At 39.7% G+C, this 26481-nt stretch overlaps 1 protein-coding gene across 2 annotated transcripts; it reads left to right on the forward strand.

The window, feature by feature from the left end:
- Positions 1 to 11417: 11417 nt before the first annotated feature.
- On the forward strand, positions 11418 to 16437 carry LOC111903979 (uncharacterized). Of its 2 annotated transcripts, XM_023899755.3 has the most exons (5): positions 11418 to 11861; positions 12255 to 12422; positions 12531 to 12766; positions 12852 to 13071; positions 15357 to 16437. In XM_023899755.3, the coding sequence occupies exons 1-5, from the start codon at positions 11574 to 11576 to the stop codon at positions 15390 to 15392; spliced, it is 948 nt and encodes a 315-aa protein (XP_023755523.1). In that variant the 5' UTR covers positions 11418 to 11573; the 3' UTR covers positions 15393 to 16437. The 2 variants fall into 2 exon arrangements, with proteins under 2 accessions (XP_023755523.1, XP_023755522.1); XM_023899754.3 differs by lacking the exon at positions 15357 to 16437 and having other exon boundaries at positions 11419 to 11861; positions 12852 to 13272.
- The last annotated feature ends 10044 nt before the right edge of the window (positions 16438 to 26481 follow it).

The following is a 26481-nucleotide window of genomic DNA, read 5'->3' on the forward strand; positions in this document are numbered from 1 at the left end:
TAAGCGTCAAAAATGAGTTTCTGATAGAAGATTATTTAGAATGAATAATCTTAACTAGGTTATAGTATATGTTACAAGAATTCCGTACATATAAAGAACGTCGAAATCCGAATCATAACGAAGAAGTTATGACCTGTCGAAGTTTCGCGACAGAACCGGCACGACGCTGAATGACGTAAAAAGTGAATTTATGTTAGAGCGATATTTAGCCTTAGCGATCTAAACGAAAGTCGTAGATTTCGTTAAACCGAGAGCGTGCATAAAAGGAACGCCCAAATCTGACTTCGTATGAGGAAGTTATGATTTTTCTAAGTTTCAACTTAGCGGTATGCAGCCCGAATACTCGATTTGAGATCGAGCGGTTTTTAGCCGAAACAATCTAAATGAGAATCGAAGATCTCGTTGTTAGTAGCGAAACGATGAAAAGTTAGGCGAGAACGGACGTCAAACGAAGAAGTTATGAATTTATAACGAAGTTTTTCTGTCCCAGCCTTCTAAAAATAAATAATAAAAATAAAAGTCAAAATTAGCCGACGGAGTCTAAATGAAAGTTATAGAGTATGGTCTGACCTTCGCGTGGATATAAAGAACGTCGAAAACGGAGCTCGTATGCGAAAGTTACACAATTTAGAAGTTCGACGAGTCAATTACGCCCCGCGTACTCAGGCGGATGCAAGTTGCCTGACCGATACTCGAGTGCCACAGATCGACGCATGCAGTGACGTCAAAGTACGCCCCGCGTAACCAAGTACGCCCCGCGTACTGAGTACGCCCTGCGTAATTTGAGATTACGCCCCGCGTAATCCCAGACCCTCAGCCTATAAATAGAACTCGAAATCAGCCATTTTCTCTTGTTCAAACTCTTCCCTCTCTCTAAGTTTTGCCTCGATTTGCGTGCCAATCATATCCCAAAACCCCGGTATCATTCCCGAGCCCCGAAGCGAGATCCGAAGCCCTGAGAATCCCGAAGAGCGTTATTCCCGAGCCGAAGCCCTGTCCGCGAGGAGCCGGTTTTTGTGAAGATCTTCCAGATCTGCGGAGAGGCGCTACATCTGCAAGCCGTAGTGCTGTCGGATCATCTTCTGAGCAAGTGAGTGTATAGTCACTTTCATCTTACACATAAATATGAAGTATTTTATGAAATACGTGTTATGTGTATATTTATATATATTGTTGTTTATATGCGTAAGTGCATAGTTACTTTCTTCTAATACATAAATATAAAGTATTAGCTATGAAATACGTGCTAGGTGTTATATATTAATTATCTATTTGAGATGGATTTGGAATTGATGTTTTTATACGGGTGTTAAATGATTTAAATTGTGTTTGTATTTATATCTACAAAAATGTTGGGTAGAACATGGGTAGATGGAATAGTTGGTGACGATGCGACTTTGTGCCTATTTGATAAACCTTGGTGACGATGTGCCTATTGTGTAAACCGTGGTGACTATGAGACGTAGTGTCAATTGTATGAACCCAGGTGACTATGAGACGTAGTGCCTATTGTGTAAACCGTGGTGACTATGAGACGTAGTGCCAATTGTATGAACCCAGGTGACTATGAGACATAGTGCCTATTGTGTAAGCCCTGGTGACTATGAGACGTAGTGCCAATTGTATGAACCTAGGTGACTATGAGACGTAGTGCCTATTGTGTAAGACCTGGTGACTATGAGACGTAGTGCCAATTGTATGAACCCTGGTGACTATGCGACGTAGTACTTATTGTATAAACCGTGGTAGCAAATGGACTGTGTGCCAGTTCCTCAGGTAAACCCGTAGGAATGAATGAAGAAAGTATAATCGATTCTTAGGGTAAAACCTTAAAGAAGATAATGGGGATGGGTATTTGGGTTGATTGTTGATAATTGAATATAATAAATGTATTATTGTGGGTTGAAAACCCTATATGCTCACCAGGCTCCCAAGCCTGACCCACTCAGTTTTCTTTGTATCACAGGTATCAATACGAAGACATAATTCACTGAGAGAATAAAGGAGATGTAAATCATTAGTGTAAATGAATGTAAGTTCTGTTTATACTTATGTTCCTGTATTGGCGATGACATCCCAAACGTTGTAAAATGAATAAAATACGTTTCTTCGAAAATGTTTTAATAACGTATTTATCATGTTTTTCTGGGGACAAATTCCGCGACACTTTTATTAAAAAAGTACTCTGATTTTTATAAAGCATAAACAAAGATCGGTTTTTTCTAGCCGTAAAAATGGGGATGTCACAGGCAGCTATGGACTTAGTGCCTAATAGTTAACATCGGCAACTATGGACTTAGTGTCTGTTGGATAAACCCTGACAGTGATGGACTTTGTGTCTATTCCTTTGGACAATCCTTAGGAATGAATGAATGAAGAATAGATGATTCTTAGGGTTGATACTTTAGAATAAAGAAGATAATGGGGATGAGAAGTTGGGTTAATTGTTTTATGATTGAACATAATAACTATATTATTGTGGATTGAAAACTCTATATATTCACCTGGTTTCCCAACCTGACTCACTCAGTTTATTTGTATCACAGGTGTCGATACGAAACTACATTACATTGAGAGATTAATAGAGATGTAAATCATTAGTATAAATGAATGTAAGGTCTATTTAAGCTTACATTTGTGTATTGACGATGACATCTCAATGTTTTAATATAAACAAAATACATTTCATCGGAAATGTTTTGATGATATATTTATCATGTTTTCTAGGAACAAATTCTGCAATATTATTATTTAAAATGGATACCCTGATTTTTAAATAAGCATAAATAAAATTTTTAAAATGACCGTGAATTTGAAGATGTCACAAAAGCTACAGTAATTATAAAAACACATGCTAAATACAATTAATAACACTTTTATTGATTTGTTGTAAAAATGCATTTCTAGGCCACATATATTATGGAGCTCTATTTTGGAATTTCATTTAAATAATATCTTTATGATTGTAGTAATGATATTTATTAAAGAGAATAAAAAGTCTCAAAAACGATATATAGATAATCATTATTATGTTTTCTAATAATAAAAAAATGAGTTTTTTTAGTGAAAGAGGTGTATATGGTATCTTTATTTTATGTTTTTTAAAAAATAAATATAAATTTTCTTCAAATGACTTTAGTATATATAAGTAATAAGAAAAATCTCTAGAAAAATCATTAAACTTTAACGAAAAAGTCATCATTGATTTTTAGTTTTTATTTTGCAATTTAACTCTTAAAACCGACACAAATCGATTACAAGAGTTCTTTTGCAAGTATTTACCGGTTTCAATTGTTAAAAACACATGCTAAATACAATTAATAAGACTTTTGTTGATTTGTGCTTAGTAGTGTGTTTCTATGCCATATACATCATGAAGCTCTATTTAAGAATTGTATTTAGATGATATCTTTATAATTATAGTAATGATAAAAATGATGTAACGCTCTAAAAATTCCAAACAATTTAAACTTTTCAAAAACAACTCCATTTCATTAAGTTATTACAAAAAGGTTTTCAATACAATTATTATCAGAGTCTTCCCAGAACCACATCATAAAACATAATCATGAGGAGCGGTACGATCATGCCTTTGCCTTGCCACGGTCTCGTGAAGAACCTGAAAAACAATAAACCACAAGTGTAAGCCGGAAAGCTTAGTGAGATACCCCCAAAATACCAACCACATATACCATACACGCACAACATGCCATATCATAACAGAACACAAAACAGTCATGCACTTCGGGTCTACTGTGTGACTGGTCCACGCACCGGGTCTTCAATCCACCTGGTCCACTCTCTAAGTCTACAGTATGACTGGTCCGCCTGCACTGGGCCTTCAGTCGGCCTGGTCCACTCTCCGATCCTCAGCACGTCTGGTCCGCCCTCTTGGGGCCTACAGCCTATCCGGACCGCTCGCTGGGCCTTCGGGACAACCGATCCGCCCTGGGTATGTTGGCCTACAGCACAAAGCAGGACCCGCCTCAACCCAACCCCAGTCCAACAACCATGTGCACATAAACATTCAATCATATAACAATTCACATTCAATCAAGTCGATCTAACAGATCACATAACATAACATCATCCTAACCAGGATACCGACCTAACCGGTCACTAGCATAGCATCATCCTATATAGTAGGATACCGACCTTAACCAGATCTCTAACATAATATCATCCTAACTACCAGGATGCAAACATAGCAAAGCAATAACATAACAACGATACCCGGATCACAATCCAATAAAGGGTCGGCCTTGGTTCCGTAGACCTGTCGATATAGTGAGGATAACTCACCTCGCAACTGCCGACTGAAAAGATACGACCGAACTGCTCTGACCACTGACACAATCTCCACCACTAGCCAACACCAACACTGAACTCAAAACAAATGCCAACAATTACCAAAATGCCCCTGGAAGTCAACTGGTCAACCCTTGGTCAAAGCCAAAGTCAAAGTCAACCCCTGACTGACTCTACTCGCCAAGTCAACCCGATGAATCGCCGAGTCCCCATGCACAGAACTTCCCCAAATCGCGACTCAACTCGCCGAGTCACCCCGAGACTCGCTGAGTCCAACAACTCTGAGTCCCCTCACACTCAACTCACTGAGTCCTCCCTTGACTCACCGATTCACGGCTCAACCAGAAGAAGGTTAGGACCTCACGACCAGACTCGCCGAGTCCAAGAACAGACTCGCCGAGTCCAAGGCTATCTTCAACCAACTCGCCGAGTTGTTCTTCCAACTCGCCAAGTTCCTGCCCATCTTCAAGCAACTCGCCCAGTACACCTTTGTGGCTCGCCGAGTACCCCCTAGATCTTAACCCATACAGAAGCCTTCCAGGCCATGCAGTTGATCCAAACCATAGATCTACCCTTCTACAACCCATCCATCACGTAAAGTGGCAAACTTTACGTGAATCCAAGGAGATCTAGGCATTTTACACTCTAGGGCTAGGGTTTGGGACAAAATGGCTTCACCAAACACTCAAGAACAGGGACTTTAATGCACTCTAGATCTTCTCCATTCTAGATCTGAGGTAGCAACCTCAGATCTAACCTCCAACTCAAAATTCCACAAGCTAATCTTTCCAAATACTCCAAAATGATGAATCTAGATGAATAACAGCCCAAGCAACGAAATAATACCTCAAAAGGAAGCTCCAACATAAGAGAAATCTGAATCTTAGCAAAACCCCTTGCTCCAAGCCTCTTAACTCTCCAAGATCTCCTCCAAAATCTCTTCTCCAAGGTTCAAATGCTCTCAAATCCCTCACAAATGCGCCTTAGGGTTTTTTGGACTTCTAGAGAGGGTAAAGAGGCTGGGGGAGAGGGTATAATGTCCTTTATATAGGGCTCATCCTCTGAAATTAGGGTTTTCTCCACTCAGCACCTACTCGCCGAGTCCAGCCTCCGACTCGCCGAGTTGCCCTTCCACATTTACACTTTGAACCCTGAACTTGCACTCCTGAACTCGGGATGTTACAAAGGATCACCAAAAAATTCTCAAAAATGATATAAATAATCATTATTATGTTTTTTAATAAATAAAAAAATATGTGTTTTTTAGTGAAATAGATGTAGATGATATCTTTTTTTTTTATAGTTTTTAATAAATAAATATATATTGTCTTCAAATAACTTTAGTATATATAAGTAACAATATCTTTAGAAAAGTCTTTAAACTTTAATTTTATTAAAGAAAAAGTCATCCATGATCATTTTTTTTTTTTTGCAATTTAACCATTAAAGCCAACACTAGCCGGTTACAATGATTCTTTTACAAATGTTTATTGGTTTCAATGGCTAAACTGAAAATCAAAAGAGGCAAAATATAAAAACTTTTTTGCAGAATTCCAAATCAATTACGAATACACTGATATTATATTTTGATATTTAGGATGGGATTTTTGATTGTATGTTTTTAAATTTTTGAGTAGTAATACACAAAGTATTTTCTTATTGCCCAATATAAATACATATTGTTAGGGCGGTAAACGAACCGAACAAAGACTTGTTCATATTCGTTTGTGTAAGTTAGCCGAACAACCCAACGAACACGAACGAATTTTTTTGTTAATGTTCGTTCGTTTAAAAAAATTACATTGTTAATGTTCGTTCGTTTATGTTCGTAAACATGCTAAACAAACATAAACAAATGTAGATAAATAAATATAACTGAACATAAACGAATATATAATATAATAATATAATAAATACAATTGAACATACATGAAAATGGAAATGACTTAAATAAAACGAGACCATTATTAACGCTTGTTCGTTTAAACGAACACGATTTTATATTCTTATTCATTCATTTATGACATAAATAAAGTTTCCGCCTCCTAATAGTCAAAAGACAAAATTGCAAAAATGGTCCCTGTGGTTTGCATTTTTTCAGGAAAAAAGTCCAAACCACGAGTTTTTTGGTTTTGTGGTCCTTTTGGACTGGTTTGTTTGTGAGAATGGTCCCTATACTTAACACCCGTTAAAAAAAATCCGTTAACCCCCTCATGTGCCTTGCACGTGAGGGTATTTCTGTCTTTTTACTTACAGTGTCAACAGTTCCTTCTACCTTTTATCCCTCATTTACAATCCCAAACACCCGTCAACTCCCCACCTCCCTCCTTCTTCCTTCTGCTCCATTAAACCTGCAAAAAAAAAAAGTCGTTATCGAAAGAACCTAATCGAAGCAAAAGGAGACAAGGTCATAAAGTCGAAATGGTGTACGTAATGTGGCAGATCAGACCAAAAAATGAAGTTGTCGACGTATCATCCTTATATGGTAAGTTGCTCTGTTTTCCTAAACATTCCTATTTTTCATTTTACCCTTGATTTATACTAAAATCCGCCAAATTTTGACTTTGTTATCATGTACAATTTTGACTTGTAGCGGGTGCACCCACATGGTTTAGTATTAAGCTTCATCATGGTGGGAAGTTTACTAAGTTACCTGACATAAAGTATACTGGAGGTGAAGTGCGTTATGTTGATTATGTGGACATAGATGAGTTTTCTGTACATGAACTTGATGCCATAATGCTTGACCTAGGTTACCCAGACCCACGGATGATTGAATTGAGTGTTGAATCCCCAGTGATATACTACCATTTCAGGATACCCAATGGTGACTTTTAATTTGGTCTTAGAGCTTTAGGGAATGATCAGGATGTTATCAATCTTTCTAAATTTATTCAAAATAACAAGTTGATTGAAGTGTACACAGAACATGGGAAGACAAATCTACTCACATACTTCATGTCTCCAAATGCAAAGGGTAAAGTTGTCATTGAGGAATTACCAGAAAATGATGATCAAGGGGCTAAATATGAGGCTGAAGTTCATGTAGAATCTCCATTGAGAAATATGAACCATGTCAATGATGAACCAATTGGTGAGTACATGTCTTTGATTCTTTTTGGGAGTAAAACTGATGCATTCTCTCCAGAGTATAGAAGGGGTAGAGTTGGGAATTCAAAAAGAGAGGAAGGTTCTTGTAGCAAGAGGCTTAATTTAGAGGATATCGATGATTTAAAAGAGAAGGAAAACACTAATGAGGGTGTTAAGGAGGTTCATGAGGCTGCAACTGTTGTTGAAGGATGCTACAATCCATTTACTTCAAATATTGCTAATGTAGGGGATGAGATGATTGGGGTTCATGATAATGACCATATTGATGGATGCTACAACACCCCACCCATTAATGATGATGAACAATATAATGAACTTTTTGACAACCTTATGGAAAATTTAAATGGAAGTGATGAGTATGTTGAAGAGTATGAAGGGGATGTTGAATCTGAAGAGAGTGATGAAGAGTATGAAAAGGATGAAGGTGATGATCATGATGGGAAACAATCAGAAAATGAAGATAAAGTGGATGACATAATGGATGAGGAGAACAATATAGAAGATGTTGATGTGGACATGGCAGACTTCTTTCTAAATGTTGAAAGTGATGTTGAAGGAGCATGTATTAATGATGGTCATGAACCTGAAGATATGGAAGTGATCAACAATGAGGAGTTCGAATCATTGGATGAAGGATCAGACCAAGACAGAGAAAGAAGAGCTCTCATAAGAAATTTGGGAAAAGAAAAAAGGTGCAGCCTTGGGTCAGTACATATACAGTCATTCTCAGTGGGGCAAAAGTTTAAAAGTAAAAAAGAATTAAAGGAGTTAATTGATGTGCACGCACTAGAAACAAGAAGGAATCTATTCTTTAAAAAAAATGACAGTCAAAGGCTTAGGGCACAGTGCAGAGGAGTTGTACCTGTCATCAATAAAGGTCAAGTGGGGACTAAACCTACCACTTCAAAAAGCAAGGGCAAAGAAGTAAAGACACAAAAAGAAACATGTGGTTGGTATATACATGCATCTAGGTCAAACCCCGAATCTGATTGGTTTATAAGGACCTTAAACCAAACTCATACATGCTTACAAACAAGAAAACTCAGAGCTTGTACTGCTTCTTTAATCTGCAAGAAAATCATAGATCAAGTTGAGGCAGATCCGAAGATTCCTTTGAGAGCCATACAAGATCACTTTCAAAAGACCTACCAGGTGGGTATTTCAATGGATAAGGTGTTTAGGGCAAAAGATATGGCAAGAAAGCATGTAACTGGGGACTACACAAAACAGTTTGAGTTGTTGAGGGACTATGCTCTTGAACTTCAAGCTACAAACCCAGACACAACAGTCAAAATAGATGTGTGTCCTAATGGCAACCCTGCATCCCCAACAAGGCAGTTTAGAAGGATTTATGTATGCTTGGGTCCACTGAAAAAAGGTTTCAAAGCATGTCTTAGAGACTTAGTAGGTTTGGATGGTGCCTTCATGAAAGGCCCATTCCCTGGTCAGGTTCTTACAGCAGTTGGTCTAGATTCCAACAATGGAATTTATCCCTTAGCCTATGCAATTGTTGAGTCTGAAAACACAGCTAGCTGGAAGTGGTTTTTAGAAAACCTTGGGGATGACTTGGAGCTTGGGAGCAACTCAAACTATACTTTCATAAGTGACAGGCAAAAGGTAAATTAAAACTCATCAATTGATCATTTAGATTGTGTTTTTTTACCAAGAAATTAATTCTAATTATTGTATGTTGAGTCATGTAGGGATTACAAATTGCAGTTGATCAATTGTTTCCCAATGTTGAGCATAGGTATTGTATTAGACATATTCATGACAATATGAGAAAGAAGTGGGGGCAAACTGAGTACAGGGACCATTTATGGATGTGTGCATCAGCAACCACCATTCCTGAGTTTGAACATTTGATGAAAGAGTTTAGTGAGTATGATAAGGAGGCATGTCAATGGTTGAAGCAAATTCCTCCTGTACATTGGGCAAGGAGTCATTTCTCAGGTAATTGTATATGTTTGCATATGGTAAAGATTATGTGTTTCAGTTATTTATCAGCATTAATTGTATGTTATTGTAATGTGCAGGAAGAGCTGTTTCTGATGTGTTGATTTCAAACATGTGTGAAGTGTTTAATGGGAAGATAGAGAAAGGCAGGGACAAACCTGTAATTTCATGTTTAGAGTTCATTAGGGAGTATCTAATGAAGAGGATATGCAATGTCATGAAGGCAATGAAGAAGGCTAAAGGTCCACTAACACCTACAGCAACAGACATCCTAGATGCAAGGAAAAAAGGTGCTTCACAATATATTGCTAGGTGGAATGGGGCAAACAAGTATCAAGTCACTGCAGCATTGCAAGATCAACATGTGGTGGATGTTAGGAACCAAACCTGTACTTGCAGAAAGTGGGAATTAATGGGAATACCTTGCAGGCATGCAATTGCAACTCTGAATGAAATGAGCAAAGACCCTGAGGCTGAGCTTGACATTTATAAGTGGGTACACAAGGTGTATTGGCTAGAGACATGGCAAAAAGCTTATTCATTTAAGGTGGAACCAATTAAAGGGAGACCCATGTGGCCTAAAAGTAATTGTCCAACAAAGCTAATCCCTCCTCCACATCACACTCAGGTGGGAAGGCCTAAGAAAAAAAGAAGACAAAGTGAGGGTGAAAGGTTAAGCAAAAGGAAGAAGGCAAGTGCAGGTGATGGAGTCAATGAGATGCAAAGAGAAAATTCCCAAGGGCCAAGAAATGATGGAGTGCAGAAGCTATCAAGGAAACATGTTAGTGTTACTTGTAGCAAATGCAAGAATAAAGGACACAACTCTAGGACCTGTAAAGGGCAAGGAGGGAATCAATCTAAGAAGTGATTGTGGTTATTTGTTGTGGTGCAATGACTATTTAGTTTCTTGTTGTTAAAAACTGTTTGTTTTTGAAAACTTTAGTTATGGTTTGATGATGTGGTTATGTATGGTGCACAGACACTTGTATGCTTAACTTGGTAATGGTTTTTGGTTCCACTCATGTGGTTAATGGAATGTTCATTTTGGTAAATTTATGACATGTATTTTGGTAATGTACTTTTGTTACATTTTGGTTCTATTTATGTGCTTATATCTGACAACTGATACACATTTTGAACACAACTGATACACATTTTGGAATTCATTACAAACATGATGAAGTCAAATTACAACAAAATTATACCATTTTTACCCTGCATCACTTGATCAACAAAAATCCCCACATTTGCCTAACCCTATCCCTTACATAGACCAAGTACTAAAGATAACAATCACAAACATAAACCAACTTGCACATAAATACATCTTCAGCTTGAAACCTTCATCCTTCAATGCATCACACCTTGCCTCCAACATGTTGTTCCTGCTCAAAAGTCCATTGCACTGTTCCTGTAACATGTTGATACTTCTTACCAGCCCATTACATCTTTCCTCCAATGTATTTATGTTTCTTAGAAGACCAGGTATGATGGTTTTACTCCTAGCACAAATAGGTGGGTCAACCCACCCGATAAACCCACAAACAGAATCCTTAGTAGGGCAAGCATAAAACCTCCTGCCGGGATTCAGTGGTGTCCAAGACGTTTTCACCAAAGCAAGCTTTCCACAAAAACAAACCACCATTGTTCGATTGCAAGTCAGGAAATGAGAAATGGAAGATAATAGTCGTTGGGGAAGAACAGTTAAGAACGTTGGGGAAGAAGATTTGTTGGGGAAGAAGCTGGGAAAAGAAAAGAAAACGATATATAAAGGATGTTTTATTTTTCCATATGCAAAAATGGTCCCTATAAGTAAAAGGACAGAAATACCCTCACGTGCAAGGCACATGAGGGGGTTAACGGATGGAATTTAACTGGTGTTAAGTATAGGGACCATTCTCACAAACAAACCAGTCCAAAAGGACCACAAAACCAAAAAACTCATGGTTTGGACTTTTTTCCTGAAAAAATACAAACCACAGGGACCATTTTTGCAATTTTGTCTAGTCAAAAACAATAAGCTGAACCAGCCCTCGTGTTGTTATTGTCTGTCACCATAATTAAAAAAGAAAAAGAAAAGAAAAGTGAAGTAGTTCACTGACTCGTAGAATGTAGAATCCAATCACTCCAAAAGCATAAATGCGCAAAGCCAAGGATTCAAACGAACAACACACTCTCAGTCTCTCTCTGTGAAATCAATGGATGAAATTAAGCACAATTACATCGAAGTCGACGGGTTAAAGCTCCACGTAGCTGAAATTGGGTCTGAATCATCACCGGCGGTGATTTTTCTTCACGGATTTCCGGAGATCTGGTACACATGGCGCCATCAAATGATTGCCGTCGCAAACGCCGGTTTCAGAGCAATTGCACCCGACTACAGAGGATACGGGCTATCCGACATCCCTGCAGAACCGGAGAAGACCTTATTAGTTGATTTGGTCAAAGATACTGCCTCGATCCTAAATTCTCTCGCCATTTCTAAGGTACATATCTACATAAGTGCGCTAGTGTCTTCCAATTGTAAATCATTGATTGCAGAGAAACAGAGAATATTGTAGAAATTCATTAATCCTAATGTTAAGAAATCGAATCCTAATTCCAAATCAGATGTCACTTTTAACTGCTTGAACTCGGTGAATTATGCAATCGTGAATTATAAAAATATTACGTTTTAACTATCAAAATCAGGAATATATTCGAGCATTATACACCATAGAATTCAATACACTTGCAGTAATTTGGGGATTGGTTGCTACAGATTTTGCTCATTCATGACTCATAAGTTTCTGTTGCAGAAGTATTACTTCTTCCTCCCTCAAAAGCAAAATATTCATCTGCAGTTTTTCCTTTTTATCAAATCACCTTGATTTTTTTAGGTGTTTGTTATTGGTAAAGATTTTGGAGCAATGGTTGCCTACCCGTTCGCCCTTTTATACCCAGAGAAAGTTGCCGGAGTTATAACACTTGGTGTGCCATTCATGCGTCCTGGTGGTCCTAATCATCTTCAAACCCTCCCTGAAGGCTTCTACATCCGAAGATGGCAGGTACACATTACACTCTCTCTGGTTCTTGATAACAACAAACATACATAAATACTTCTTGTTTGGAGCCTGAATGTTGGTTGATAACAATATGATCTGAATTTTGTTCAGGAATCTGGAAGAGCTGAAGCTGATTTTGGTCGTTTTGATGCTAAAACAGTGGTGAGAAACATCTACATTTTGTTCTCTAAAAGTGAAATACCAATAGCCCCTGAAAACCAGGAGATTATGGATTTGGTGGATTCATCCACTCCTCTACCCTCTTGGTTCACTGAGGAGGATCTTGAAATATACGGGGATTTATATCACAAGTCTGGATTTCAAACCCCACTCCAAGTTCCTTACAGGTAATTTATGTTATGTAACCTATCATCTTAATCTGTAAATAAGAATCACCCTGTTTCATGTTGTTAATATTGTTAATCTTTGTAGGTCATTCTCAGAGAAAATTGAATCTCCAAACCAAAATGTGATTGATCCAAAAGTGGAAGCTCCAGCTTTGTTTATAATGGGTGAAAAAGATTATGTGTTCAAGTTTCCTGGAATGGAGGAATATCTGAAGAGTGGTGAGGTCAAGAAATATGTACCAAATCTGGAAATCATATACTTGCCTGAAGGTTCTCATTTTGTTCATGAACAATTCCCTCACCAGGTCAATCAGATCCTACTCAATTTTCTCAATTCCAACAAATTTTAGTGATTCTGCTTCAATAATATAAAGATCTTGAGTTTAAACTTTAAATCCCACACTTGTTGTGGTCTAGATGTTATTATGAATGTATGTCATTCACACATGTTATTATGAACAACTTCTTTTATAAAATCGTAAGTAGAAAAATAAATTATTTTTTAACGGGAGTAATCTAAACGAAAGTTGTAGTAGACTCAAATACGAACTTGTGGATATAAAGATCGTTAAATATGAGATCGTGTGAATAAGTTACGACGTTTAGAATACAAGATCTAAGTCAAACCACAAGACCTAAGCAACGAAGCAGCTTAGATTATTCCCTTTAAAAAGTAATATATTTGTACTTACGATTTTATAAAAAACGGTTCATATGTATATTCATAATGAAAGCATGTATATAAAGATCGCAAATAAAAATATATTACTTTCTAACGTGAGTAATCTAAATGAATGTAATAGACTGAAATACGAACATGTGGATATAAAGATCGTTAAAGTCCGAGAACGTATGACGAAGTTAAGAGGTTAGACAAAACCTAAGCACCAAGCAATCGAGGCCGCCGGTGGCCATAAGATTGAATAACCTCGAACACCTTATTAACGATTGACCAATAACGTGAGAAAAACGTAAAGAAGTTGTTCATAAGTATTGAATATGTACAAAAACAACAAAAAATTATTTTACAAACAAAAAATATTAAGGACTAAATGTGTATAAAGTGATAAATATATTACCATATTAAGTTATTTTTCCGGTTTATTTGAATTAAATAAAGACTGAATATGTACAGTTAAATAAGTTGAAAAAACACATACGAACAAAAAAACTTACAAAACATATACAAATCAAAAAATATATTACATTTTTAATTCATTATCCCTTACCGTTATGCCACCCTCACTTTTGTTTGTGACAATATGTCAAGATTTCATTCCAAGTTTAACTAGGGTTATTTTTATTATCCCTTACCATTATGCCACCCTCACTTTTGTTTGTGAAAATATGTCAAGATTTCATTCCAAGTTTAATTAGGGTTATTTTATTTCTTTAAAATTGACCATTTTGTCTTTAGACTAAACCATAAAAAATTTATATACTGGAACCAAATTTGTAGTTTATTCAGAAATTTAAAATATATTTTAATTAATAAAAAATAGAAGATAAAACCTTTTTGTCTTGTTTTTAACCAAAACGTTGCATTTTGAGAAAATATTTACAAAATATCGATGGATTTGAACGTTGCTAATTCTCATTATCCAGTACTATTTTAAACTCTTTTTGAAATTATATTTGATTCGTATAATTATGTATCAATGTCAACTCAATAAGGCTAGTGGGTGTGGTGTCACATTTGTTACGGTTCACGTACGCGCCACATCACATTAGTCACATTCTTACCAAAACTTATCATTTGGTAGACGTGGATTGCCACACTTGATATGTTTTTTTAATATACAAAATAAATAATTTAAGTATAGCATTTTTTTAAAAAACTTAAAATTCATTAAACTTAAAATAAAAACACAACACACTAAAAAAACATAGAAATTCAAATTACAAACCTAAAAATTTTAAAAAAAAAATTCAAACATAGAAATGTGAAAAAAGAAGACAATAAAATTAAAAAACCTAAACTAGATGTTATATTTTTTTGCAAGCTCCTCTTTGGCTTTTAAAGTCATTTCTCGTTCACGTCTGCATAGCTCGTTTGTAGGTCTCGTTAAAATAGACATGCACGATTTTTTTTTCTTTCTCTTGTGCAAAGTTCAAGTAGCGCTCCAAGGAAGACTTCAAACCGTCCATTTTGTTGATAGTTTCTCGACGTCTTCGGAAGTAGTTGTCGTCGTTTTTCCCTTTCGTTTGGCTTTGTCTCTTCCCATGGGACGAGTGGCTCTTGAAACCTCAAAAGGCTCCTTTTCATTGAGATCAATCCCGATATGTGCATCAGACGATTGACTATGTGTCGTTTCAGACGTTTTGGTTCTTTTAGACGAACCACCCGTAAAAGTTTCAAAATATGCCACATCCTACCATTTTTTTTTGACAATTTTACAATGTTCAAACATGTAAAATTTTGAATGGCACCCCTTTTTGTTCTTGGTACTGTTAGGTGCATTTCATGCATCCATTTTGTAGTTTTACTCCATAAAAGTGCATTGCATATAGGCTTAAACTCATGCATTTTGCATGTTTTTCAGGATTTTTCATGTGGCAATTTCATTCACACACTTTTGTGATATTTCAGGGACTTTTGGAGGTAGGATCTTACTTGATGAGATGAATAAGAGATATAGATGAAGTTTCGGGACTTGCGGAGCACCGAGGAGGAAGATATCAATGAAATGAAGATTTTGGTCATTCAAAGATTTACACGGGCTGTGTAAATGGAAGCCTTGTATTTACACTGGTCGCGTAAACTAGGGGTGCAAACGAGCCAAGCTACTCGCGAGCTACTCGAGATCGGATCGTTAAAAGCTCGACTCGAAATCGATTTTAAACGAGCCCGAGCCGAGCTCGAGCTTAATATTAAGCTCGTTTATTAAACGAACTCGAGCTCAAGCCTATGTCATTAAGCTTGATTAGGCTTGCGAGCCTAAACGAGCCTTTATATAATATAATTTAATATTATTTATATATATTAAAATAAAAACATATTAGGGGAGTTATGGATTTAGGGTATTAGTAAACGAGCTCGAGCCGAGCTTAAGCTTATTTAGACACGCCGGATAAAAAACGAGTCGAGCCCGAGCTCGAGCCGAGCTTGTATAATTCTTTACAAGCTCGAGTCGAGCTTAATATAAGGAAGCTCGAATCGAGCCGAGCTCGAGCTCGAGCCTTATATAACTTAAACGAGCCCGAGCCAAGCCTGGCTAGGCTCGGGCTCGGCTCGTTTGCACCCCTAGCGTAAACGCATACTCTCGAGCATTGTACTTTGATGGCCTGACCAAATTATACAACGTACTTTTTGTGTTTACACAGCCGTGTAAATGGTAGTGTTAATTTACACGGGCCGTGTAAACGTGGTCGTAAGTTTAAAACAATTTTTCCTTTTTCTTAAGAGGTGTAACCGGTTGTAGGGGAAGCGAAGTCGATTTTGGGAGTTCTAGAGTCGATTTTCTGAAGGATTTGGAAGACAACTGTTACTTGGAAACACTTGGATTTAGTTTGGATTTCAATTTGTAAGACTTTAACTTTAATTTCTAGATTTCTGTTTTGTTCTAGTCATGTGTGGCTAGAACCCTAGACTCTCCAACTTCATTTATGACTATTGCATGTGACTTAAAGTTTGTTTTAAATGCTATTTAGTGAATTTGATTTTGTTGTAATTGAAAGTTTGATTTAAATTCTAGTTCTTTTTGGCCAATTGAGTTAGGGTTGAATCATTCAAGTTATCTATTATGCAAAATCTGTAATTGTTTTGTAAAATGGAACAAGTAACAAGCACTAAATCAAACTATTCGCAGAGATTCTAGTGTAAATCAAATTCACATTCTTACACTCCCGAGCTTATGAAGAGTATTTGTAACATCCCAAAAATACGAGCCAAAAATTTCATTTTTAAAACATATACTTAGCAAAACATTCGAAATAAAACGTTTACCGATCATAACATTCTATAAAGATATCGCATGTCTGGAAAAACATTTTCATAAAACATAATAATGTCAGAGTACAAATCCCCAGGAAGATCTCATAGTGCGGAATACAGAGCATGTGTGTGACGGGCCGCTACCACACCAGCTCTTTCCCCTTCGAAGAAGAGGTACCTGAAACCAAAACTGAAAACTGTAAGCACGAAGCTTAGTGAGTTCCCCCAACATACCACATACCATACAATCACATAACATACATATATTGTCAGGCATATCTGGGTGCCCGACCTACCCCTTCGGTCCTCTCGACCGGATAATGTCTAGTATATCTGGGAGCTGGCCTCCCCTTCGGTCCTCTCGACCGGATACTGACCAGTATATCTGGGAGCTTCCCCCCCCCCCCCTTCGGTCCTCTCGACCGGATACTGACTAGCATATCTGGGTGATGGTCTCCCCTTCGGTCCTCTCGACCGGATATTGGGGACTATTTCACCCCCTACTACTACCACATAACACATATATCTTATAATCTATCCAGCATGGTTGGGCATGACCGCCCCTTCGGCCCTATCGACCGGCGTACTGGGGACTATCCCCCCTACTGTCACTAGCACATAGCATCATATCATACTAGCACATTAACATATCACAGGTAGTAGCAATCCTAGATGAATATCACAGAGACAAACATCTATCATACAATCCTACTGGTGGGCCTGCATTGTGGCCGTAGACCCACTGCTACTGGAAGGTAACTTACCTGAAAGTAGTTGCTGATCTACGTGGGAACTGACTGTCTTCTGCTGCTGCCGCTCCGGAAATCCTCCGGCAATAATTCCCACAAAACCCTTAGTCAAATACTGCTAACTGAACTCAGGGTAAAATGACCATTTACCCCTAACCAACCAAGAGTCAAAGTCAAAGTCAACTGCCAGTTGGCCCGACTCGCCGAGTTGACTTGCCAACTCGCCGAGTCCCTATCCCTTTGTCCGACCATAAACCCGTCTCTACTCGTCGAGTTAAGCATTGACTCGACGAGTTCTCTTTCTAAACTAAATGCCAATAGTCCTTCATCCTACTCGCCGAGTTGTATGAACAACTCGTCGAGTTCATCTTCATCCGAAGAACACTCTATGCTGAGGCTCGCCGAGCTGTATGAACAACTCGCCGAGTCTGTTCTTGAGGCAAGAAGATTGCCTTGAACTCGCCGAGTCATGGCATTGACTCGCCGAGTTACTTCATGAGTGAGTCTAGCTTCCGACCCACTGAGTCACACCCCATGACTCACTACTCCAACCCGCAACACGAAAAGGGGGAAAATTCGGGGACTCGCAACTCGACTCACCGAGTCCGAGGGACGACTCGCCGAGTTGGCCACATGCAAAAACTATATACTCGATTTTGCTTGAATCCAGCTCATGCCATTCATAGATCTGGGTTTCTAGGGCCTGATTAACACGTAAAGTTTCCAACTTTACGTGTAAATAAGCACCAATGAGGGTTTTAGGGCTCAAAATGCACCAAAAGAGTAGAACTAGGGCCTTCATGCAATATGGATCAATAAAGGCAGTAGATCCAAGCTTCTGGAGCTCAATCATGCCTAGATCTAGAGGCTAAACAACTTAATACCAACCCTAATACACAAACAAGCTTGGGGAAAGGCTCAAGAAGGACTTTCATTGAGCTACAAGGGACAATAAGCATGAAAACAGAGGGAAACTGAGTTATACCTCAAGGAAATCACTGAGATAACACAAGGATGCCTGGCCTCCTTCTTCTCTTCTTGATCTATTCTCTTTCCCCCTCCAAATCTTCAAGAAAACACACCAAAAATGCTTAAATCTCACAAGGAACAAGGCTTAAACGAAGTAGAGAGCTCTGAGGGTGAAGGGGGCGAGCTTGGGGGCGGATAAGAGGGTTTAAATAGGGTGCAAACCCTTGAAATTTAGGGTTTCATCAGACAGCTGGGACTCGCCGAGTCCAGAATGTAGACTCACCGAGTCGCCAGCTTAAACGTGCTCCCAAACCCGTCTCCACTCGGCGAGTCGGGCATACAACTCGCCGAGTCCAAGGCTAAAAATGAAAATACTTAGATAGATTTTACATACCAGGAACCAGGTGCCACAGTATTGAATGTTGTTGGTAAAGTTCACAAAAAGCATAATTCAATCTTTCCACCTAACTCTAAGAGCTTGTTTAGATTTGGTCGGTTATATTAGAATTAATCAAAGAGCTTATTTTGATTGATGAAAATGGTGAATGAGAATTTCTAGAGCTTGTGTGACAACCCGAAATTTCTATCTTGTACACTTATTCAAATCTATCAAAGTTACACTTGTTTTGCTATCTTTTAGAGTGGTTTATGGTCTATTTGAGTGTTCTAAGCCTAGTATAATCTAGGTATGGGTCTTGGGATGAGTATTTGTGAGTGTAACACCTTGCAAATGAGCCAAACACACCAACACAAGGTGTGTGCAGCCGCACTCCCGAGTGTGCGGCCACATACCCATCCCAACCGCACACTCCCACCTATATATATATATATATATATATATATATATATATATATATATATATATGATACTTAGTCATTTTGAACACTTTTTCGACTTCTTCAAGTCTAGAACTCGTTTTCTCTCAAGTATCATCCATCTTTTCTCTCCAAATCTTCAAATCAAGTAAGCGTTGCTTCCTTGAATCGTTAATACAAGGCCTTAACTAGCCTTTCCCTTTGATTTGATCCATGAAAACACCTATTTGGGGTTAAATCTTCAAAAACACCAAGAACACACACTACTTTTTAGGTTTTAACTACACTTTTAAGCCACTAAATCGGGTATACACTTGCAATAGCTTGATATAAGCTAAGGATCCTTGAAGTTATGCATGAAAAACGCCATTTCATATGATCTTCAAGTGTGTACGGCCGCACACACCATGTGTAACCGTACACACCCTTTTAAGGGTCCAAAATAGCAAAAAACTTTCTTTTCGGCTAAACAATGGTCAAAACACCTTCCCTAGAACATTCCTAAGGCTTGGAAACAAGTTTTTGACACACTTCATAGGGAGTGTGCGGCCGAACACACACTTGGCCGCACACACATAAAACCCTTGATTTTGTGGCCTTACACTCCAATATAGGGCCATACACCCCTTATGTGCAACCATATGTGTTGGTAACACTTAATTCTAAGTGTCTTTATGTCCCTAAGGCGTGTCCCTATCACCATTAGTGGTTATATACATTAAATGTATTCATATATGTGTAATTATATGTTAAATAGGATTTGTTTATGCTCAAGACTCCAATTGACACCCAACAATCCTATATCGATCTTACATTCGAGTTACTCACTACAGGTGAGTTCATACCCCTTAATCTACCTTTTAAATGATTTTAAAAGATTTTGTAACACCCAAAGTTTTGAAGGTCAAGAAAGGAAAGAAAAACCTTAATTTTAAGGGGCGACTCGGCGAGTCCGAGCGGGATCTGGGTCGAGGAGTAAGTGACCGACTCGGCGAGTCGGCTAAGGTGACTCGACGAGTCTGGTCTGTGTGTGGAAAACCCTAAATTCGGGACTTGGAGCCTATATAAACGTCTTAATCTTCTTCCTAGGGTTCCTTACTGCCTCTTTAGCCCTGGATACCAAACCCTAGCCGCCATATCCTCTATTTGAGCCATTTGTTGCCTTGGAAGGTGCATTAAAGCTTGGTGAAGGAAGAAGGAACTTGGAGGAACAAGAAGGGACTATAGATCTGGAATTGTGAGTTCATTCTGAGCATTTGGAGGTAATAAACTAGTTCCTGGACCCTTTTTGCACCTAGATCTATGTGTGGTTGTTGGGGTTCTTTAGCCATAATGTTATTATTTTGAGTTAGAAGCCGGATCTGGAGTTGCTACTTCAGATCCAAGTGTGTTATGGACTAGAGAAGCATAAAGTATCAGCCCTTGAGTCGATTTTGAAGCCCCTTGGCCTTAAACCCTAGTTTATGGTGTATTTTGCCTAGATCTCCATCTCTACACGTAAAGTTTGCAACTTTACGTGGGGAATATGCTTGGGAAGGGTAGATCTATAGTTTGGAGTCCATGCATGACTCAAAAGTCCTCTGCATGTATGTAGATCTGAATGGACTCAGCGAGTCCTTCGAGTGGACTCGGCGAGTAGCATGAAAATGAGGAGGAACTCGACGAGTGGGATGAACAGCTCGTCGAGTCGGATGATGTTGGACATGAACTCGGCGAGTTGGATGAAGATTGTTTGGTACTCGGCAAGTTTGTTCTTGGACTCGGCGAGTCAGGTCGCGTAGCCCCAAACCCTTCGAGTTGAGACTCGAACCAGTGAGTCGGGTGGAGACTCAACGAGCTGGACAGGTCAGGACTCGAAAATCGTTGGACTCGGCGAGTCATGGACTGACTCGGCGAGTCATGTCGCGAATGGAAGGACCCTGAGTATGTGAACTCGGCGAGTCAGTAGGTGGACTCGGCGAGTAGGGTTGACCTGGAAGGTTGACTTTGACCAGGACTTTGACTTAGACCAGAATTGTCTTGGTTAACTGTCGAGGGTCAGTTATACTAAGTGTTGAATTGATATTGATACCACGGGAAGCTAGTAGAGCAGGAGTTCAGTGAGTGGTCGGGCAACAACTAGTGGGATCATCAGCAGGTTCAGCCAGTGCAGGTGAGTTTCCCTTTGTATGAATGGGTATACGGCCACAATACCGGCCATGTAGTTATGAGTAGAAGACCCGGGGGTTAGCCCTAGGCACAGCATGTTAGTATGATATTCGGACGAGGTCCAATGATAGAGGGCAGGTGCCCAAGGAATGGTTTATGTGATAGTTATACTTGTTGTCTGTGTGATACTTGTATATGCTTGGTAGGGAAGTGAGTGTGGGCAAGGTCCCGTACCTCACCAATAGCAGAGTGTGGAGGGTGTTCCACATCTCAGTAGCAGCAGAGCAGGGGCGAGGCCCAAGTTAGGGAAGGAGTGAGGGTGGGCTGGGCCCGTACCTCACTATCAGCAGGAGTATGGACGGGGTTCCATGACTCATCGGTAGCAAGACAAGGGCGGGGCCCAGAGATAGGCGAGGCCTTAGAACAAGATCCGTTAGTATGTGTTTAGCTTATGTGATGTGATGTGATATGTTTATGTACTATTATATGTTAGTGGGCGGGGCCCTGTGACAGGCGAGGCCTAAGTGAAACAGATCTGTATCCGAGCGGGGCTCGAAGCCAGGCGGGGCCTGGAGCGGCGGGGCCGTTGTAGCGGGCGAGGCCCGAGGTAGGGGCGTGGCCCAGTATGTGCAGTATGTGGTTATGCATGGTATGTGGTAGGGTGGGGAACTCACTAAGCTTCGTGCTTACGGTTTTCAGTTTTGTTTTCAGGTACTTCCGGTAGCAGAGGGAGAAGCTCGGGGTGATCGCATGGCACACACCATAGTTTAGACAGCCTGGGAATGTTTACTCTGATAACGAACATGTACTTTAGAAACTAATATGCTGTGTATGTTTTTAAATGATGAATTTGCTTAAAGTAAGGCTTTATTAAAAGAAATTTTTAGTCTTGAATTTTGGGACGTTACAAGTTGGTATCAGAGCCTTGGTTTGAGGGATTCGGGCATACTCTCGGGTGTGCCTGAACTCAAACTGAGGGGTCGGATAAAAAGTTTTCAAAAATGAAAAGACAGTTTTGTAAAAAGAATTTTGAGAACGAAAAACAGTTTTAGAAAAGCAAAAAGAATTAAGAAAAAGAAGAATTTTGAAAAGAGAAAAAGGGGTGTGGTGCATGCAATCAGCCGAGCTCAAGTAAGTACCCCAAAATACCCATACAAGTTTATGTTATGATTATCAGTTGATAGAACAGCATGCTAGAATAGGACTAAGGATCTAGGGATGATGCCTTATGTGCCTGTTATTTGTGCTTTTGAGCTGCATGATAGTGCTGATTAGACAGTAGTAGGATAGCCTGTTTAGGTTATGCCTGAGTTTATGAGTTTGTGTTGCATGCTAGTTCAGATTCTTGCTATGTGAATATGATTGCTTGAGTATGTTATGGTTAGATTTTCCCTTGTCCGAATGCTGCTTGCTTTGTGCATTGTGAGATTCTGAGCGATGGGAGTTAGCCATTAGGTGGATACGACACGCCACATGTGATCAGGGTTGAATAATCTCAGAGTGTTGGATTTGGTCCTATTGTGCAGCTCTTGTCTGAGTCCAACCGTTGTAGGAACGAGTCTTTTACTTGAAGGATTATCTGAGCCTCGTCACATGTGACGGTATCCAGGTGATGGCTAATTAGCATCCCAAGGAGACCTTCTGTAACGCCCGCAAATCCGGGCTAGTCAATTTAGAGGCAATAAGGGTCGAAAACGACTTTTCGACAAAAGATTATTTAGAATAAATAATCTTAACCAAGTTGTATTATATGTCACGAGGTTTCCGTACATATAAAGAACGCCGAAATCTGAGTTATAACGAAGAAGTTATGGCCCGTCGAAGTTTTACGGCAAAACCGACACGGCACCGGGAAGCGTAAATAGTGAATTTATGATAGAGCGAGATTTAGCCTTAGAAATCTAAACGAAAGTTGTAGAAATATGTTAAACTAAGAGCGTCGATAAAAAGAACGCCCAAATCTGACTTCGTATGAGGAAGTTATGATTTTTCTAAGATTCGGCTTAGCAGTGCACGGCCCGAAACTCGAATTTTAGTTCGAACGGTTTTTGGCTTACACGACCTAAATGAGAGTTGAAGATCTCATTAATAGGAACTCAACGGTAAAAAGATGGACGAAAACGGAGTTCGTATGAAGGAGTTACGAATTCTTCGCGGTCATTTAACAGTCTAAACTCCTCCTACTGTTAAATTTGAGATCGGTCGAGAATTAGCCGACGGAGTCTAAATGAAAGTTGTAGATCTTGATTTTACCTACGCGTGGATATAAAGAACGTTGAAAACGGAGCTCGTATGCGAAAGTTATGATTTTTCTAAGTTCGAAGGCTGATACGCGATAGGGGGTGACGTGGCACCACCAGAATTGGACACGTGGCACCACCAGAAGGTTGCCACATGCACCAACTCGGCGAGTCATGACTCAGACTCGGTGAGTCCATCAGATTTCTCCCCTATAAATAGAGGTGTCGGGTTCCCTCATTTTCTCACCCCTCAACCTTCTTCTTTCTCTCTCTATACTCTCTCTCTAAGCTCCCTAACCCCCCTAAAAGCCTAGGTAAACCCCCTAGCACCCGAAGGAAGCCCCGAGGCTCCTGGAGTCCCAAGAAAAGAGCCTTTCGGCTCGGGAACGCTGCTCCAGCGAAGCCCGGTTTTGCGAAAAACCCGTTGTAAGTGAGCTATACCTACCCTATCTTTAGTATAGCTTATGTTTTAATATAGTAACATTATTAGGAACTTATAATGAGTATTTTGGCTATTATTATGAGTTATATTGAGTGTTATTTAACGCTTATATAATAATAATAATAGTCAGACTATTAGTTTGTCGCGGTTATCGTTAGACTAAACCCTAGTGGTATTGATACTAGGTTTTATCGAAGGAAATTGTTTTGAGAGTATCGAAGCGCTATTCGAGTGTTGAGTCACCACCTACTCAGGTGAGTGCATGGTCCCTTTCATCTTACACATAGATATGAAGTATATTATTATTAATTACGTGCTATGTGTGCATATTGTCTGAATACTTGCTGTCTATGCTGGTGAAAGATTTTTATACATGTTTTAAATGATGTAAACTGTGTAAAGTATTTTATATCTACATAATATGTTGGGTAAAACATGGGTAGATGAATGATGAGGGATAAAAGCTGAAATAGAGGAACATTAGTAGCATGGACCTACTGCCCTATAGGTATACATTGGCAGCAGTGGACCTAGTACCCTATAGATGAGCACTGGCAGCTGCGCCACAACCCGTAGATGTTTTAGATCTACGGTAAACGTCCTAGCAGCTGCGCTCTAAGGATAGTATCGGCAGCTGCGCCTAATGGGGAGCCTTATGACCATGACAGTAGCGTTTAAAGGTCAATACCGGCAGAAGCACCTTATAGAAAATGTCACAATTCTGGCAGCTGCGCCTAAGTGACAAGATTAGCAGCTGCGCTTGACCAAAGTGTCATTGGCAACAATGGACTTCATGTTGTTTCCTTAGGATGATCCTTAGGAATGAATGAACGAGAAATAGTTGATTCTTAGGGGAGACCTTTAAGGAATAAAGAAGATAATAGGGATGGGTAATTGAGTTAACTGTTTGATGATTGAACATAATAATTATATTATTGTGGGTTGAAAACCCTATGTACTCACCAGGTTTCCCAACCTGACCCACTCAGTTTATTTACATCATAGGTGACGATATGAAGTGACATTACACTGAGAGATTTAAAGAGATGTAGATCACTAGTGTAAATAATTGTAAGTTCTGTTTATGCTTATGTTTCTGTATTAATGATGACATCCCAAACGTTTTAAAATGAAATAAATACGTTTCTTCGAAAATGTTTTAATAACGTATTTACCATGTTTTTCTGGGAACAAATTCCGCAACATTTTTATAAAGTGAAGTACTCTGATTTTTATAAAGCTTAAACAAAATTGGTCTTTTCTGGCCATGAAAATGGGGATGTCACACCTTCAGCAGCTGAGGACTGGTTTGAGTTGAGTCAGAGGTTTCCCTAGGGTAAGCCTAGGATGAGGTAGTGCTGGGAGCAGTATTAGTGGATAAGGGACCTGGTGGAGTCGAAGCAATTCCTGAGGAAAGTACGGATAGATGTGGAAGGTAGTATGGGCCCGTACTACTGAAAGCAGAGGATCCGTACTCGATTCGGGAAAGGCCGAGACAAGACCGGGAACCTGGTAGGGTATGGTTGGTCTCGCATCAGTGATGAGTATTCTGATAGTGGTTGTGTTATATGTTTCAGCATGGTGACGTTGCGAGAGAGACCAACGGGCGGATCAGGCGCCGGAGAGGGATCAGGCTCGGGTTCAGGGGCCAAGCAGCTCGAGGAGCGAATGAGGGAGTTGATATCCGCCGAGGTTGCGCGCAGTATGCTAGATCAGACTCCTGTGATCTTTGGCACGGTCAAGGAGGGTATACTGGAGATTTTGGATGAGAGGCTGGGAGCCTTCCGTACCGAGATGATGGCTTTGTTGGGAGCGCGTACCTTGACATTTCGAGAGTTCAGGGCCTGCGGGGCGCCAGATTATCATGGGGCTAGGGACCCCATTGCTAGTAGCAAATGGTTGGCTGATGTTGCCAACGCTTTTCGTACGAGCAAGTGTCCCGAGGGGGACAAGGTTAGACTCGCCTCCTGTCTTCTAAAGGACAGAGCGAGGGATTGGTGGGAGGAGATTGGTCATGCCTTGGGGGATGATGTCGCGTTGGACGCGATGACTTGGAGCAATTTCTCGGCCAGGGTTAGGGCGGAGTTTTCGCCGATTATTGAGGTGCAGCAGTTGGCACGGGAGTTTCAGGATTTGACGCAGACCACTGAGACTGTGGCGGAGATCACGCCAAGTTCAGGGAGAGGGCTCTTCTTGTACCGCAGTATGTCGCGGATGAGGAAATGAAGAAGGCTCGATACCATGAGATGTTGAGGGATGACATCAGGGAGTTCGTGAGCAGATCCAGCTGTAAGACGCTGGAAGATATGATTTCTCGGGCTAGAGAGAGGGAAATTGATTTGGAGCAGATCCGGAAGAGGAAGTCGGATGAGGTTCTGGTAGCTGCAGGTTCGGGCAAAAGGCCCAAGGGATCGAAT

Source organism: Lactuca sativa, chromosome 7, assembly GCF_002870075.4.
Source record: "Lactuca sativa cultivar Salinas chromosome 7, Lsat_Salinas_v11, whole genome shotgun sequence".
Lineage (NCBI taxonomy): Eukaryota > Viridiplantae > Streptophyta > Magnoliopsida > Asterales > Asteraceae > Lactuca > Lactuca sativa.